This window comes from Pithys albifrons, chromosome 12, assembly GCF_047495875.1.
Source record: "Pithys albifrons albifrons isolate INPA30051 chromosome 12, PitAlb_v1, whole genome shotgun sequence".
In the NCBI taxonomy this organism is placed as follows: domain Eukaryota; kingdom Metazoa; phylum Chordata; class Aves; order Passeriformes; family Thamnophilidae; genus Pithys; species Pithys albifrons.
The window spans coordinates 14,435,084-14,450,521 of NC_092469.1; the positions used below are offsets into that span (position 1 = coordinate 14,435,084).

Sequence of the window (15,438 nt, forward strand, 5' to 3'; positions counted from 1 at the left end):
TGTGGGGGTGGAAGAGGTCAAAGTGGGTCCCTCCACATTGTCCTTCCAAACGCTGCAGTGAAGTGGGGTCCCCACTGCCTGATGTGGACACCCCTGTGACACTCAATGTGAGCCTGGATAGCTCAGTTGGGAGAGCATCAGACTTTTAATCTGAGGGTCCAGGGTTCAAGCCCCTGTTCAGGCGATAGCTTTCTCCTTTAGGAGGATAAAAGGCAAAAGTCTTGTTGGTGGAAACAACAACCCCCTCCTGCTGCTGGAGTGCCTGTTTCTTTTCCCACCATCACCTCCCCAAGGAATGTTTTAGGCCCAACTCCATCCCATGTGACACCCATGCAGCACCACTGTCTTCTTCCACACAGCCAGTACTGCAAAGACAGGGATCCCATGTTGTCAGGGAAAGCAAGCAAAGGTGTTACACCTGAAAGCTGTGAGAAATAGAATGGGTGGAGCGAGAGGCACAGAAGCCAGGGCTGGGGTGGGAATTGAGGGCTTGGCCGGGGCCCTAGGCTTAGGTCACCCGAGGCTGAGGGTGAGGAAAGCTATTGGGGGGATCCTGGGGCAGAGTGTGGGTAAGGCTTTTGGCATGTCCAGGGCATCCCTGCACCTTTGAGTCTTGCTCATACCCATCCTTACTCCCCTCTGTTCCCCACTCCCAGCTCCCTTTTGGGTCCGTGCCCACCCCAGCTCGGGCAGGTGGTCCTGGGAACCCACCCCTGGTGCACGGGATGCCATCTCTGCTGGCCTAACCTTGGCAAGACTGCGGGGGGGCAGTGATGTTTTTGCAACAAGACACTGCACCTGCATCAACCCACGAGCTTATTTTATTGTCCTGATTGAACTTTGCTTCCCAGCGGCTCCGATCCTTCCACGCGCACACGCCGCAGCTCAGGCCGAGCACCGGCTCACGGCTCCATCGTCATTCATTTCTTGCCAGCAAGAAAACAAAGAGATAATAAATAGGAAGCTTATTTGTGGGGAGGGCCCAAGGGATGGCCTGGGGTCATGGGCCAGGCTGTGCCTGGCCCCGGGGCCAGCAGGGGGGCTGCAGGCAGGACAGCCTGGCCCAGGCCATGCACTCTGCGGGGCTGGGCATCACCGGCCTGGGGGGGCCAGGGGGATATAGCAATCTCTATTTAATTACATTAAAATAGACTATTTAAAAAAATTATTTCTAGTAGTTAAAAAAGTGTCGTGGTCCATCCCACTCCAGCAGGGTCAGGGAGCTGTCCTGGGGTCTGGGGACACGCTGGCCAGTGAAGGGACAGACCCCAGTCCGCTCTGCCCTTGGACAGGCCTGTCCTGGAGGGGTCTGTCACAGCTGGTGCCTGGGGTGGGGGCTGACAGGGTGGCCACTGTGGGTGACAAAGCAGGGCACTGTGCCCCTCACCAGCCCTACGGCCACTGGCAGACCGAAGGCAGGGGAGTGGGTGCCCTCCCAGACCCCACAGCGGGGTTGGTCCCTCACCCTGGGGCCTTAAATGACGTGACAGCAGTTGAACTGCCCCAGCGAGAGGAGGCTCTCCTTGGAGCCCGGCCGGAGTTTGAAGGCCAGGGCTTTCTCACACAGTGGGATCTGCAGGAGCCTGTCCCGCAGGCTGCCCCCCTTGCTCTTCCCCGGGTCCAGCTTGATCACACTCTCCGCACCCCCTTCGGTGCCTGAGCTCCCCACCGACTGCCGGGCAGGACTGGTGGGAGCCCCCTGCCCTGAGGACGTGTCTGTGGGGCTTGGGAGGGTGGCGGGGGCTGTCTCTGCCCCCAGCACCTGGGGTACCCCAGCATAGCTGCTCTGGGGTGTCAGGACGGCTCCCCTTTCCTTGGAGAACTCTGTTGAGGAGCCCGCAGGCTCTGTGTCCTCCTCCCTCCTAGGGGGCTCAGCTCCATGGCCCCGCAGTGCCAGGAGACTCTGGCCCCCACTCACTCCCTTCCCAGCCCAGGCTGCCCCTGGGCGCCCGCCCCGGCCCCCCAGCTCAGCCCCCGACCCCCAAACCTCCCCGCGGCCAGGTGGGCGGTGGGCACGCAGGAAGGCTCGCATCTGCTCCTGGTTCAGTGAGCTGCTCTTCCTCTCCATGGCACTGGGCCTCCCCTCCTCATCATCCTCATCCTCCTCTTCCTCCTCGCAGATCTGCTGCAGGGCTGGGGTGCTCTTGGTGATGGTGGTGTCAACGGCAGGGACCTTCAGCAGTGTTCCAGTGGGCTGCCGGCCACCAATGTCCCCTCCAGGGGACAGCCGGGCCCCCGCAGTGAGGCTACCGGGCTCTGTGAAGGGCAGGAGGCTGCCAGCACTGCCCCCAGAGCCAAAGGTGTCCGATAAGTTGGTCCTGGTGAAGGGAAGAGAGGGAGATATTGGCAACCCAGCTGGGCATCCAAAGGGTTGTGGCAAAGAAGGGGACTGGAGACCCAGGATGGCATGGGGGGGATGTGGGACAGGGGGCAGCAGGAGGGCTCACCTGCTCTGCACCTCCTTGGCCAGGTTGTAGACGAGGCTGAGGCGGTGTCCCTGCTTCTCCTGCTTCTCCCGCAGCATCCTCTCCGCCAGCAGGAAGTACGTGGCCGTGATGTGGTTGTAGCGGTCGGCTTCCAGCGCCCTGAGCAGGACCGAGGGGCTCACATCAGCACACGATGGATGTGCTGGCACCCCCAGAGCCCTTTGCAGGGGCTCCCACCTCGGTTCACCCCACCCCATCGCTCACTCCTGAATGGTTTCCCGATCCGCAATGTTCCCACACATCATGGCCTGGAGGATGATCTCGTGCTCCTCCTGGGACACGCGCTTGTGGGAGGTGAGGGGCAGCAGGGAGCGGCTGGCGGGGGACGGGTCCACCCCCTGCAGCCACGGGTGGCCCTCGATCTGCTCCAGGGATGCTCGTTGCTTTGGGTCCCGCTGCAGCATCCTGGAGATGAGACTGGGAGAGAGGAGTGATGCTGCAACCCTGCAGCATCACGTGAACCCCAAACTAGGCAGCTTTACCCCTTCTCCCACCTCAGCTCCCAGGCATCCATTAGGGATGGGGCACCGATCAAGGGGCAGCACGTTGGGGTCAGGGGGATACAGTGAGAGGGGTGACGCTTACTCAGAGCACTGGGCCGAGACGTGCGGGGGCACAGTGTAGCGGCAGTCCATGATCATGGTGAGGGTCTCACTGTCATTGGCCTCCTGGAAGGGTGGGTGGCCACACACCAGCATGTAGAGGATGACTCCCAGGCTCCAGATGTCTGCAAGAAGCAGGAGAAGCAGTTCAGGTTGCCCTCACCATGGCCCAGGAGAGATCCCTCATCCCCAGGACCCTGAGGGAGGGGGACCACCCTCCCAGCCCCTAATGCTGATCCAGCAGACACTACTAGTGCTCACTGGGATGCTCCTTGGAGGTAACAGATCCCAGATCCTGCCCTGAGGACAGGGGGACCACAGAACCTCCAAGGTAGGGAAAGATCTTCCCGATCCCCACATCCAAGCAGGTGACAAGGGGCTTCACCAAAGCAGTTGAGGTCTTATCCCCCTATCCAGGCAGGTACAGGGAGGCCAGCCTCAAGCTCTGTCCCACTGGCCACCCACCCACCTACCCATGGCACTGTCTCATGTCATTCCTCAGCTTCCCAGTTTCCAGACCCCACCACAAACCATCCTGGCACTGGGCTGTGCCACAAGACACACTAGAGGGATGGGACAGGGACACAGCACTGATCTCAGCTTTCCAGCTGTGTGGGCATCACCTGGAGCAGGATCACTGTCCTATCCTCAGGACAGCAATGGAGCCAGTGGCATCTTCACTGGTCCCTCCTGCCCAGAACACAAAACCCCGGAGAAGGCACGTTTAGGATGTTGAGCACACTCTGGGGCTCTGTTTAATACCTTCAGCTGCTTAAGTCAAGTGTTTGAAAATTTCTCATCTGCGTCAGTTTTCTCCCTTCATTTCCCTTTGCAGCGCCACCAGCTTATTTTTCTACCGCCTCCACAAGCTATCCCTCTTCTCTACTCAGGATCCGCCTTTTCCTGAGCCAACATTGGGCTTTTTCCTTTAAGGGCTCGTGTTTTGCTTTGCTAAATCCTTCTGCCCTAATTCCAGCCAGCCAGCCAGCTCAGATCCTGCTTTCCTCTCATGTCCCCTCTGTCACAGAAGAGCCTCTGGCAGCCCCCAGCCCAGCTCCCTGTGCCTTGGGACAGTCTCCCCAGACCCCTGTGCCCCAGCCAGGGGAGGAAGGGCACTGGGAGCCATGGAGAGGAAGTGGTTTTCAGGGCGGGGATGGAGCAAAGGAAACTTTCAGAGCTCCTCCACCCAAAGAGCAGCATCCCAAGCAGATTTCCTTCCGGCCTCACACCCAAATAACCACGAGCGCCAGATTGCCGGCAGCTGCTTCCCCTGAGCCCCGGCGGATGCCACCACAGACTCACAGCCTGCTCGGGCTTTTTCCCCTCCCCACCATGAACCATCGCTCTCTGGGATCCCTGTGGGTGCTGGGATGGTCTCTGCAGGGAGGACCCCTCTGTGCCAGGGCAGGGCTGGGCAGCTGAGCACCCAAGGGACGGGCCAGCTCCCTGCAGGGACAGCAGTGCCACCGGGTGCTCCCAGCACAAGGGGCCAAAAGCGAGGTGGTATCTGGCCAGCAGGACCACACTCCAGGCAAAGGATACGAGGGAGGCAGGTCCCCAGAGTGCCTCACCACCCTTACCGACAGCCGGGGCATCGTACTCGTCCCCGAGCAGGATCTCCGGCGCTGAGTAGGCCAGGGAGCCGCAGCTGGTGGTGAGCATCTTGCCGGGCTGGAAGCGGTTGCTGAAGCCGAAGTCGGTGAGCTTGACCACCCCCTGCTCTTGGAAGAAGACCACATTCTCGGGCTTGAGGTCACGGTGCACCACGTGGAGCTTGTGGCAGTAGGAGATGGCGTGGACGATCTGTGCGAAGTAGTGCTTGGCACGTGGCTCGGCCAGCCCGCCCTCGTGTCGCATGATGTGGTCGAACATGTCACCGCCGTCGCCCAGCTCCAGGATGAGGTATAGCTTGGCGTGGGTGTCGATGACCTCGTAGAGACGCACCACGTTGGGGTGCTGGACCAGCTTCATGCAGCGCACCTCCTGCAGGAGCTGCCCCGCCGCCTCCCCCGCCAGCTTGCTCTTGTCAATCACCTTGACGGCCACGCGCTGCCCGGTGAAGACGTGCCGTGCCAGCTTCACCACGGCGAAGTGGCCCTTGCCCAGCGTGCGCTCCAGGTCGTACAGCCCCGCGATCTTGCCCTCACCACAGCCCTGCGCCCCGGCCATGGTGGCAGCCTCAGGTGCGGTTGGGCATGGGGCGCTGTGGGATGGAGGAGATGCTGAGCACTGTGGGGTGAGGGATGGTGCACCCCCAAATACCAGGTCCCCCAGCACCACAGACAACGGGATACCCAGGACAATCAGAGTGCCCAACAGCCTGGGCACCCCTGACACTTCATCTCCCAGTCCCCATCCCAGGACCTAGGCACCCATCTGTATTCTCACCTCCAGTTCCCAACACTCAGGATGTTCCAGTCCTCCCACTTCCACTCCTGAATATCCTGGGGTCCACCGTTCCCCACGTCCAGGTCCCCTGCACCCCAAACACTCTCTCTTTCAGTTCCCAGCACCCTGGACATTCCCATACTCCTCCGCTACTTCCCAGCAACTCAGGGCAGACTGATCCCCCCCACGTCCAGCTGTCACAGCACCCTGGGCACTCCAATAGCGCTGTCAACAGTCCCCCATCACCCTGAGCACCCCTACTCCCCACCTCCGTGTTCCCAGCACCCCTGTCACCCCATACTCCCACTTCCATACTCCAGCACCCCGGGCACCCCAATATTGACAACCTCCAGGTGTCCAGCACCCTGGGCACTCCAGTGCCGCCACCTTCAGACCCCAGCACCCCGGGCCCCCCCCGCCCCCTCGCTGCAGCCCCCCGACACCCACCGCAGCCCCTGCCCCGCGGTGCGCCCCGATGGAGCCGCTCTCTCCGGGGCGCGGAGCTGCGGCCGCCGGGGCTGCGGTGCCCGGGCGCGCCCGCCCCGCTGACGTCAGGCGGCTCCGGGATCGCGCCTTAAAGGGCCCGGACCGGTGTGTCCGGTGGGATGCGCATCCCCCTCTCCCGACGGAGAAGCCCCGGGCACCGCTGTCCCGGCCCGGCTCGGCTCGGCTCGTTACTGCCCGTTTGGGGTGGCGGGACTGGGGCAGCATGAGCGGTAACGAGGGCTGGGGATGAGCTGAATGAGCCGCCCGCCTGCCTGGATGCTTCCAGGAGGAGAGGGAGAGCACCCAGCCCGGGGTTGCCTCCCGAGGGACCCGTTGTGGGACGGGCTCCCGCTCCTCTGCGCCCCTGCCCGGGGTGGCTTCTCACCGCTGTGCCACTGCCCTGCTCATCGCCCGCTCCCACCCTCCCTGGAGCCGGGGGCGCAGCCCTGGCCCCCCTTTCCCCCCTCGCTGTGAGCCCGCTTTTCCTGGAAACGGCCCGGCCGCCTCATTTAGCTCGTTACTGGCCATGGGGATGCGCACAAAGCAGATGTTGCTCCTGCAGATTAAAAAGCTCTCAGCGCTGCCGCCCTCATTCCCGCTAATGCCTTCCCAGAAGTCCTGGCCCGCGGCCCCGCCGGCTGCAAACAGCCCCTAATGAGCCGTGCCGAGCGCCCCGGGCGGGGGCGGCGGCAGCGGGGCCGGGGGCGGCACGGACTGCACACCCGGAGCCCCCGGGGATGGGGATGCAGGAGCTGGGGCTGGAGGGTGCACTCGGCACCCACCTGGGCCTCGGGGATAGGAATGGGAATGGGAATGGGAATGGCTGCCAAACCTGCTCCTAACCCAAGATGAGCCTTCATCCAGGCATGTGGGTGCAGAAGACATCGGGGTGCTGTACAGGGGGGTCCTGACTGGGCTTTGTGCACTGGGAGAGCCAGGCGGGTGCTGAGTGTTTCCAGAAGCTGCCTGCAGCCAGAGGGAATGGGATATGGCAGTGGAGCCTCTCGCTGGTCCCATACTCGCTCAGCCTGTCCATCAGATGCAGCAGGAATCAGATCATGACATGCGAGGGGCATACAGGACCTCCAAAGAACCCCAGGGCTGGAGCTGCAGCGGGAAGTGGTGGCTCATGCTCTGCTGGGGACCTGCTGGGAGGCCTGGAGGGTTCCCTCAGTTGAGGAGCAGCTAGTTAGGGCAGAGCCCAGGCTGTCAGCCTCCCTTGCTGGGTACATCACATCCCACTGAATCCCTGTCATGTCTTATCCTTATCCTTGCAGGACTTAAGGCCATGGGCATTCCCAAAACGAACCTGGCTCTGGGGTGCTGCAGGTTTTGCAAAGGAGACATGAATGAGAGACGCAGCACAGGTGGGACCCTGAAGAATCTGCAGATGGCCAGTAGTCAGAAGCTAGAGGACTTCTGGAGGCTCTGTACCATGACTGGATGCTTGCCAGGAAATATTGATAGGTTTGAAAACCAGTCGAGCTTCCCATGTTTTTGGTGAGGAGTGCGTAGCCCTGATAATTCTCTATTTGGGAACTAGGAGGTGTCCTCAGGTTGCAGCCTTGGTGCTGCTCAGGCATGGCTGGGAAGGGAAGAAGTCTGGAACAGCGGCGGGGATCACTTCCAAAAAACAGGAGTTTGGAGCTAGCAGGCAGCTGTCCCTCCCACAGCTGTGCGGGGCACAGAATGGGAGTCCGCCCTCCCATGCATTGCCCCAGTAGTTGTTCTCCTTCCAGACAAAGCCCGTTTTCCAGAGAATCCCACCTACCTAGTAGTTAGTGGAGTCATGTGGCTGCAGCACTTAATTAATAAAAAGCCAATATAAATCCCAGTAAGCATGTGGGGAGGAGGACATTGAGGCAGAGAGCGGTGGCTGCGCTTCCAGCGGGCTTGGTGGAGCAGTGAACAACAAGCCCCCTCTCCACTGGGAGAGGTCAGTGCTTACCATGGGAAGGGTCTTGGGAGCATGTGGGGTGCAACACCCACGGGTGGGGGGCTCCCTGTGGCACAGAGGGGTCTGTCCCAGCAAAGAGCTGGGTGGTTTTGTGGGATGGGGAGGAAAGGAGTGGCCACCATTGAGCGGCTGGAGTCCCAGGGTTGTTAAAGCAGCAGGCACTGGATTTCCCAGGATTTGGCTGACAGCAGCAACTGTGGTAGCCCCTCCTGGCCCCTTTTCTTTTGCTCCCTAAGTGTCTCTGCTTTTTACAGCTTTCAGGTCCCCAAAGCCCACAGCTTGTCCCCCAAACCAGCTTGCCCAGTCCTTCCCCCAGCTGGGCCTGCTGTGGTCCTCCTCCTGCCCAGCGCCCAGCCTCCACTGGCATTTCCATGCTCTGAGCTGGCAGGAGCCATGCCGGATGTTTTGGCTACATCCCGTGCCCCTCAATGGTCTGGTGGCTGCTGAAGGCTGTGAGTGGGGCAGGGAGACCTGGACCTCTGCACAAAGGATTGATCAAGTCCATTCTCTGCTGCTCAGCCCTCTCTGTGGGGAGATCATGAATGTGCCCACATGTGGGGTGCCCCACAGCAGGTGTGATACCTCTGAAGTGTCCACGTGATACTCCCAGGTGTGTGGGAGCCCAGAAAAGGGGTCTCAAGTCCAAGGGAGCACACAGCCTGGCACAGTGGCTGTGCTGGCAGGGCTGCCCCTCGCTGCTGCAGCACTGCTTGGGGGGTGACAGCAGTGCGGGAGCTGACACTGGCTGGGCCCCTCTGCACAGGCTGTCCCCCAGGACCATGCTGAACGTGCTGCTGCTGTGCTGTGGGCTGCTGCAAGGGATCCAGGCTGTCCTGGACCTCCACACCACTGACCTCAGCTGTGGCCACCTGCAGAAGGCGAGCATCGGGCTGGAGGGGGTGGATAGAGCCCACCACGCCAGCCTGCAGCGCAAAGCCAAGGAGGCATCTGCAGAGCCAGCAGGTGAGTCCTGGGGCACCCCACTCTCCACTGACCCCCACCAGCTGCTTGCTGGAATGACAAATGCCCCACAATTGAAGTGAGGTTCCCCCTAAAGCAGCACAGTGTTTTCCAGCCCTGGCTGATGAGAGCTGCCTGCCCACCCACAGGAAGTGGGGCAGTTTTTTTGTGGGGACACACAGCTATGGGGAGCAGAACCAGAGGTGACCTCATAGCAGCCTCCTTGTCCAGTTTCTCTGTATCTTGCAGGACCTCTTCCCAGGCTGGGGTTTGAGCAGATGGCCCTTGAGGTCCAAGAAACCGATGGTGACCTCGTGAGGAGAGGTGGCATGCTGGAACCACAGGTAACTCTGAGCTTTCTTACAGACACCTCAAAGAGCAGGAAAGCCTTAGGCTACAGCAGCTCCCAGGGCCAAAGGGGTTTGGAGCCCAACATGGTGCTGCCTGGGAAGGGACTATCTGTTCATTGCCTTGGGAGCAGCCAGGGTTGGGATGAGCTGAGGCTGCTCAGAGCTGCAACGAGCTGCAGCACCCTACAAAGGAGGGTGGTGCAAGCCTGTGCTCCTGCAGTTCATGTAATTAACCTCAAGCACAGCCCAGGAAGCCTCTGCAGAGCAAGAGCTCACCAGGCAGTGCCATGTTTTGCCTGGCTCCATGTCAGTCCCTCTGAGCAGAGGACACAGCACCCTTCACTAAAGTCCAGGCTGTGCTTCAAAATAACTGTGTGCAGGAGGGCCTTGAGCCACAGTGGATGAGGCAGTGAACCCTGCAGAGAGTCCACAGGGCTCAGCAATGGTTCCCAACAGCCTGAGCCCAGAGTTGGGCACAACAGCAGCTTCCACTGCTGGCAGTGGCCAGTTTCAGCAGCCACTCCTGGCCCTCTCCCATGCAGTTCTCTATTGCTGGCACAGTGGTCCAGCACCAACTCCTCCCCTCCTCTTCCTCCTCTCTCCCCTCCAGCCATCATCCGCAGAGCTGCAGGCTGCGGGCCGTGAGGAGCGCTCCCCCCGCCGCTGTGTCCGTCTCCTGGAGTCCTGCCTCGGCCACCAGATCCCCTGCTGTGACCCCTGTGCCACCTGCTACTGCCGCTTCTTCAATGCCTTTTGCTACTGCAGGAAAATCAGCACCAACCTCCCCTGTGGCAAGAACTAGCGCCCACCCCATGGGGCTGCTCCCTGCCCTCCTGTGCCTCCCTCTCTGCTGCTCCAATAAACCAGCCCTTTGCAAAAGCCATTGCTGCGTGGGAATGGTGTGATGCGTCTGCTGGGGATCCCAGGGGAGGTGAGGGCGCCTACACACAGTTGGATGAGAGCCCAGGGCACCTCCACACCACACAAAAGGTGCCCTTCCTGGCTGGGTAAGGGGCATCTCCACAGGAGGTGTCTTGGCTCTGCTGCTGCTGCCCAAAAAATCCTGTTCATTCCATGTGCAACAAGCCAGTAATGATACACTCAAAAGAGACACTATTGATTTCGGAGCTGCCCGAGCCTCTGGGTGCTCAGTGGTGTTCCACAAACCCCGCACACCCCACTGGGCCTTCTGTTGTTATTTACACACAAATTCAGAGTTAGTTACTTCCCAAGCACAGCCCCTCGGTCAGGATTGATTAGTAATTTCCATACAAATCAGTTAGCCCAGGTAACTTCCACTCATGCTCAGGGGAAAGGTCCTCACCTGGGCAGGGTCTTTTTGACCTGTAGGTGTGATTTTTAGTATTATAATGAAGATGACAGACAGATAAGATAGAGAAGATAGGTAGATATGCAGATAGACCAATATGGATAGATAGATAGGCATAGAGATAGATGATAGATAGATAGATAGATAGATAGATAGATAGATAGATAGATAGATAAATGGATAATAGATATATGTAGACAGGCATATAGATAGATTAGATAGACAGATAAGATATATGATAAATACAGATAGATAGATGATAGACACATAGAGAGATATAGACAGACAGACAGATAGATGGATAGACAGTCAGACAGATAGATGCATAGACAGAAAACATGGACCTGGAGTATTTTGCCAAATGAGCAACGTATACATAAACATCAACAACTTGATTTACAACACTCCTAAAGCCTGTGTTAGCTCCAGGATGCCCCTGAGTAAGGGATGCTGCCTGGCGCCAGTCCCACTGATCAGTCCACCTTTTCTGCTGCTTAGACTTGAAAATATTACGAACCTTTTACACCGAAGACCACCCTGACCTAAGATAACCTTCTCTATTCTGCATTTTGCAGTACCGAACACCCCATACCGCGCGGCCCGCTCCGGCCCCGCCCCGCCCCGGCCCCGCCCCGCCCCGGGCCCCGCCCCGCTCGGGCCCCGCCCCGCTCCGGCCCCGCCCCGCTCCGGGCCCCGCCCCGCTCCGGCCCCGCCCCGCCCCGGGCCCCGCCCCGCCCCCTCCGGCCCCGCCCCGCCCCGCTCCGGCCCCGCCCCGCTCCGGCCCCGCCCCGGCCCGCCCCGGCCCCGCCCCGCCCCGGCCCCGCCCCGGCCCCGCCGCCATCGCGGCCCTTCAGACTCCGCCCCGCGCGCCGAGATTGCCGGGAAGGGCCGTGCCACGTGATCCGCGGGTCACGTGAGGCGGCGGCGCTCCCGGCCCGTCCCCGCCGCCATGTCGTGCTTCCCGGAGCTGTATTTCAACGTGGATAACGGGTACCTGGAGGGGCTGGTTCGCGGCTTCAAGGCGGGGGTACTCCGGCAAGGGGACTACGTGAACCTGGTGCAGTGCGAGAGCCTGGAGGGTGAGTGGTGGGGGGGGTCTGAGCGAGCGGGAACACTCCCCCCCACCCCTTCCTTTCCCTCGCCATCCTGAGGGTCAGGTCCGGGCTTAGGGGAGATGGTGAGAGGCTTTGGGGAGGCGACACGGCAGCGAAAAGTGTCGACAGCGGCGTTTCTGAGGTCCTGTCCTCTCTTCACCCCTGGGCTGAGGCCGCACTCGTGTCCCGGCCCCGCCTCGGCTGACTCAGTTTCCCGGCCGGCCCGGCCGTGTGATGCAGCAGCTGATACAGCGGTTTGAGGCAGCTCCCAGGGCTCTGCTGGGGTGTCTGAATGGCTCTGCTGCGTGCCCTGTGGTTGTTGGGAGCCGGGTGGGTTTTGTCGGACATTGCTTGTGGCACTGGCTTTGTGCCTGCACTCCCTAAACGGCGGGAAGCCTTTTTGAGGCCAGAAGGTTATTGGGGTGATCTAACAAGGCTTGATACCCGTGATTAGTTTTAAGGAGATCAGGTCGCCCAGGAAAGTACCTGCTGTTACTGAAGGATCACTAGTGGGCAAAAACCAGTGCACATCTGAGTAAATTCACCAATTAATTACCTGTTGCCAGTGATCTCGAGTTCTCTCTCAAGGCTAATTCTGACTCCCAGCCATCATCTTTTTTCTGAATCCGATGTACAAACCTGGAGAAATGTGGAGATTTTGCTCTGCGACACTCATTTTTTTTACAGTGAGGTTGGTGAGGCCCTGGCACAGGTTGCCCAGAGAAGCTGTGGCTGCTCCATCCCTGGAAATGTTCAGGGCCAGTTTGGACAGGGCTCTGAGCCACCTGGTCTAGTGGGAGGTGCCCCTGCCCATTGCAGGGGGTTGGACTAGATGGCCTTTAAAGGTCCTCCCAGCCCAAACTGTTCTGGGATTCTGAGATCACTTGTGGTCAGCTCATCAGCTTAATTAGTTGCTGCTAAACTGTTGCTCTGATCGGTGACCTGCTTGACAGTTTTCACTCAGTGGTGTCTACAACCTGGGTCAAAAATCACAAAGATTAAAACCAGGCCTCTCTTGAACTCTAGACTAGAAACATAAATACCCAGAGATGTTGGTCGTTTCAGTCAGTGGGACTATAATTACTGGATCATTCTTTCTTCCAAAGTATTTGTTAAGAGTCAGCTTTGTATTGACAATCATTGCTAGGTGGTTAATTACCTTTGAGTATGTAGATGCATCCCTGACCAGTTGACCCCTGGATAAAAGTTACCCTGGAGCTGCTCGCTCCAGGTAACAACAGAATGTAAACAGGGTGCTGGGATGTGCCCCAGCCTCTGCCTTAAAAATTCCCAGGATGTTTTTAATTAGGTCAGAAGCTCCTTTTCAGCTTCTCTTTTTTGCAGCTCTTTGCTTGCAGCAATCACTGTCATTCCTGAAAGAGGGCAGTGAGAGTTTCTCCTGCTGTCTGGGTAGTCACAAATTTCGACATGAACTGTGATTGTATCACCTTCCCTGCACTTGACTTCCTCTTTGGAATCTTTCTGTACTGAGAGCTTCCCTTTTTTTCTCCCTTCCTTGCTTTCTGAACCAAGTTGCTCAAACCTAATTCTCCCTCAGAGTGGTGTTTCCTGTATTTGGAATGAGTCAGGTTGGAGTTCCCATGTGTTTGTTGTGTTGTTCTGTCCCTGGCAGTTCTCTGGTGGTGGCTCCTGCTGTGGTCCTTGTCCTGCTTCATGCAGAACCTGAAGGCTCTTCCAAGTTCTCTGTCAATCTTGTTCCTCCTCCACCAGGCTTTCTGTGCCCCTGCCTGGTGAGCTTTTGTAGAGGTGTTTGCCTTCAAAGGGGTGTTGCTCTTGGTCACTTACACGGGTCTGTGGTCAGACCGTTTCTTTCCTCTATCCCTTTAGTTCCAGTTCTCCCATTTCAGTACTTGTTTTCTGTGCTCCATAAACTTCTAACATGCGTTCTTCCTTTTCCATGTACTTGTCTGCACTAAATCCAGGCAGTGGCTGGCGTGTAAGCAGACAGAATAAGTACTGGGGCATAAAATACTCACACATGCTTCTCTGCTCTCTGTTTTGTCTTTGCTGCTGCCTCTTGTGTGCAAATCTGGCTCTGCAGATTTGTCCCTGTCCTGGAGCAAGTGGTCACCTTGGCCGTGGAGAAATCCTGAAGGACCAAGGCTGTTCTGGGCCTGGCCCTGGAAATTGGGTATCTGGGAATTGGGTAGCAGCTTGTTGCTGTTGGCACTGCTTGGAGGATGCTGTGCTTCCAGCTCTGAAATGCTGCTCCCTCTCCTAAGCTTGGATCGGTCTGGAAGCACAACAGGATTAACTTCTGTGCTTCAGAACTTGGGCTGGCAGCACTGTTGGAAGGAGGAAATCCCGCTTTTCTGTGATCCTCTGTTGTCTCTGCTTGTCTGAGCACAAAGTAACCTGATTCCAGCTCGCTCTTCTTGTTGAGTCAGAAATAGCCAAATGGGCTGTCTGTGGTCAGGCTCCTGAGCTGGCCTTAATAAGAGCAGAAAAACATGTCCAGGAACGAGGGGGGCAGTGAGAGCTGTTTTGGCTTAAGCTTTCTCATAAACCCTGCATCAATAACACGTTTAATCCCTTCATTCAGCTCCAAAAGTCCAGGTGCTTTGACTGTTTCTCAGCCAGAGGCCCTGTGCTGTGCTCCTGTGCTGGGATTGCTTGGAAGCTGCCTGGCCTTCTGCATTGTATCCAGTTCTTGGTTCTGACGCAAGGTGTCAGTGAAGGACCTGGAGCCTCCAGTGGTGTGAACACAGATCTGTGCTTGAGTGGAATCTATCTGGGGCAACCAGATTTAGGAGTCATCCAAATTTCTGCTGTCGAAAGGTTGATGAGTCATCTCCAACTCCTAAAGCTGTGGTAGCCTGTGGAAGGTCTGGTATCCTCTCTGGAGAATGAAAAGCTGTTGATACAGTTGGTCACTGGTGCCACTTTTAAGAAGCTGAGTTTATTCTGGGCCCAGAATGTTGGTTATGGGCTGACTTTACTGCTGATCTGCAATTCTGCCTACTGCAAAAAGCACGTGGAGCCTGAGAAATGCACAAACTCATCTTGTTTAGAACCAGGAATGCCTTTACATTCAGGTCAATGTTCATGAGTCTCCTATTGCTAATAATTCCTCTTGCTTCCACAGCAACAGTGTAGAAAACTGCTTTCTTTCTGACCTGCCAGTATTGTAGAGGTGATTGGTGTGGTGAAATCCAGCTGCTGGCTGGGTGAAGTGGCCTGCTGAGTAGTTGCAAGGACATGATTCAAGCCTGTGGGCCTCTGCTGGGAGAGGTTTTCCAGAGGCTTTGTGATTCTGACACCACCACTCTGTGGTTGCTCGTGCCTCTGTCCATGTAATCAGCTCAGCTGGGGACTCACACACTGTATGGAAACAGAAACAGTGATGTACACGTGGAGAGGTGGGATCTGTCCATGGAGTGTGTCCTCTCTGCACCAGGCTGGTTTCAGTGTGTGCTTTATTTCACGGTCATCCCCTAGAGGCACCCTTTGCTTTGAGGTGTTCAGCACGTCTCTTTTCACTGAGAGGAGAGGTGGAGAGGTTGTGCTACCCTTCTCTTTTCCATTTGATGACTGGGATCCTGGAATTTGGACCCCAAAAAGGCTGGAGTTGGTCTTCCCTTTCAGCATAACCACATGGGCAGCATGTCCTCCTCTGTTGTGTAGAGAAGCTGTTGCAGCTCCAGACTTGCTTCCAGGAGTGCTTTTGGTGGAGCTCCTGATGTTCTCACAGGTGATGGGGGAATGGGATAGATAATTTCCTGTGCAGCTGCTTTGCTGTGCTACCAAGCAAGGAGAGGCCACTT

At 57.9% G+C, this 15,438-nt stretch overlaps 3 protein-coding genes and 1 non-coding gene across 5 annotated transcripts in view; 3 read left to right on the forward strand and 1 right to left on the reverse strand.

The window, feature by feature from the left end:
• The first annotated feature begins 111 nt into the window (after window positions 1-111).
• Window positions 112-184, forward strand: TRNAK-UUU (transfer RNA lysine (anticodon UUU)). The gene has a single exon. It is a non-coding gene; the product is annotated as a tRNA-Lys (tRNA).
• Window positions 185-803: 619 nt separating this feature from the next.
• LOC139677372 (SNF-related serine/threonine-protein kinase-like) lies at window positions 804-6,010 on the reverse strand. Of its 2 annotated transcripts, XM_071567273.1 has the most exons (7): window positions 5,924-5,994; window positions 5,477-5,564; window positions 4,669-5,291; window positions 3,072-3,213; window positions 2,691-2,903; window positions 2,448-2,585; window positions 804-2,318 (listed from the first exon to the last, which is right to left on the reverse strand). In XM_071567273.1, exons 3-7 carry the CDS (start codon window positions 5,255-5,257, stop codon window positions 1,475-1,477), a joined length of 1,926 nt encoding a protein of 641 aa, XP_071423374.1. In that variant the 5' UTR covers window positions 5,258-5,291; window positions 5,477-5,564; window positions 5,924-5,994; the 3' UTR covers window positions 804-1,474. The 2 variants fall into 2 exon arrangements, with proteins under 2 accessions (XP_071423374.1, XP_071423373.1); XM_071567272.1 differs by lacking the exon at window positions 5,477-5,564 and having other exon boundaries at window positions 5,924-6,010.
• Window positions 6,011-6,185: 175 nt separating this feature from the next.
• On the forward strand, window positions 6,186-10,105 carry AGRP (agouti related neuropeptide). The gene is made up of 5 exons (XM_071567591.1): window positions 6,186-6,192; window positions 7,240-7,429; window positions 8,683-8,882; window positions 9,129-9,223; window positions 9,840-10,105. The coding sequence occupies exons 1-5, from the start codon at window positions 6,186-6,188 to the stop codon at window positions 10,029-10,031; spliced, it is 684 nt and encodes a 227-aa protein (XP_071423692.1). The 3' UTR covers window positions 10,032-10,105.
• A 1,328-nt stretch (window positions 10,106-11,433) lies between these two features.
• ATP6V0D1 (ATPase H+ transporting V0 subunit d1) overlaps window positions 11,434-15,438 on the forward strand; it is a 34,116-nt gene continuing 30,111 nt past the window's right edge. Inside the window, exon 1 of the mRNA XM_071567269.1 lies at window positions 11,434-11,638. Within this exon, the coding sequence (XP_071423370.1) occupies window positions 11,509-11,638 (130 nt within the window). The 5' untranslated portion in view covers window positions 11,434-11,508. The remainder of the gene's footprint in view (window positions 11,639-15,438) is intronic.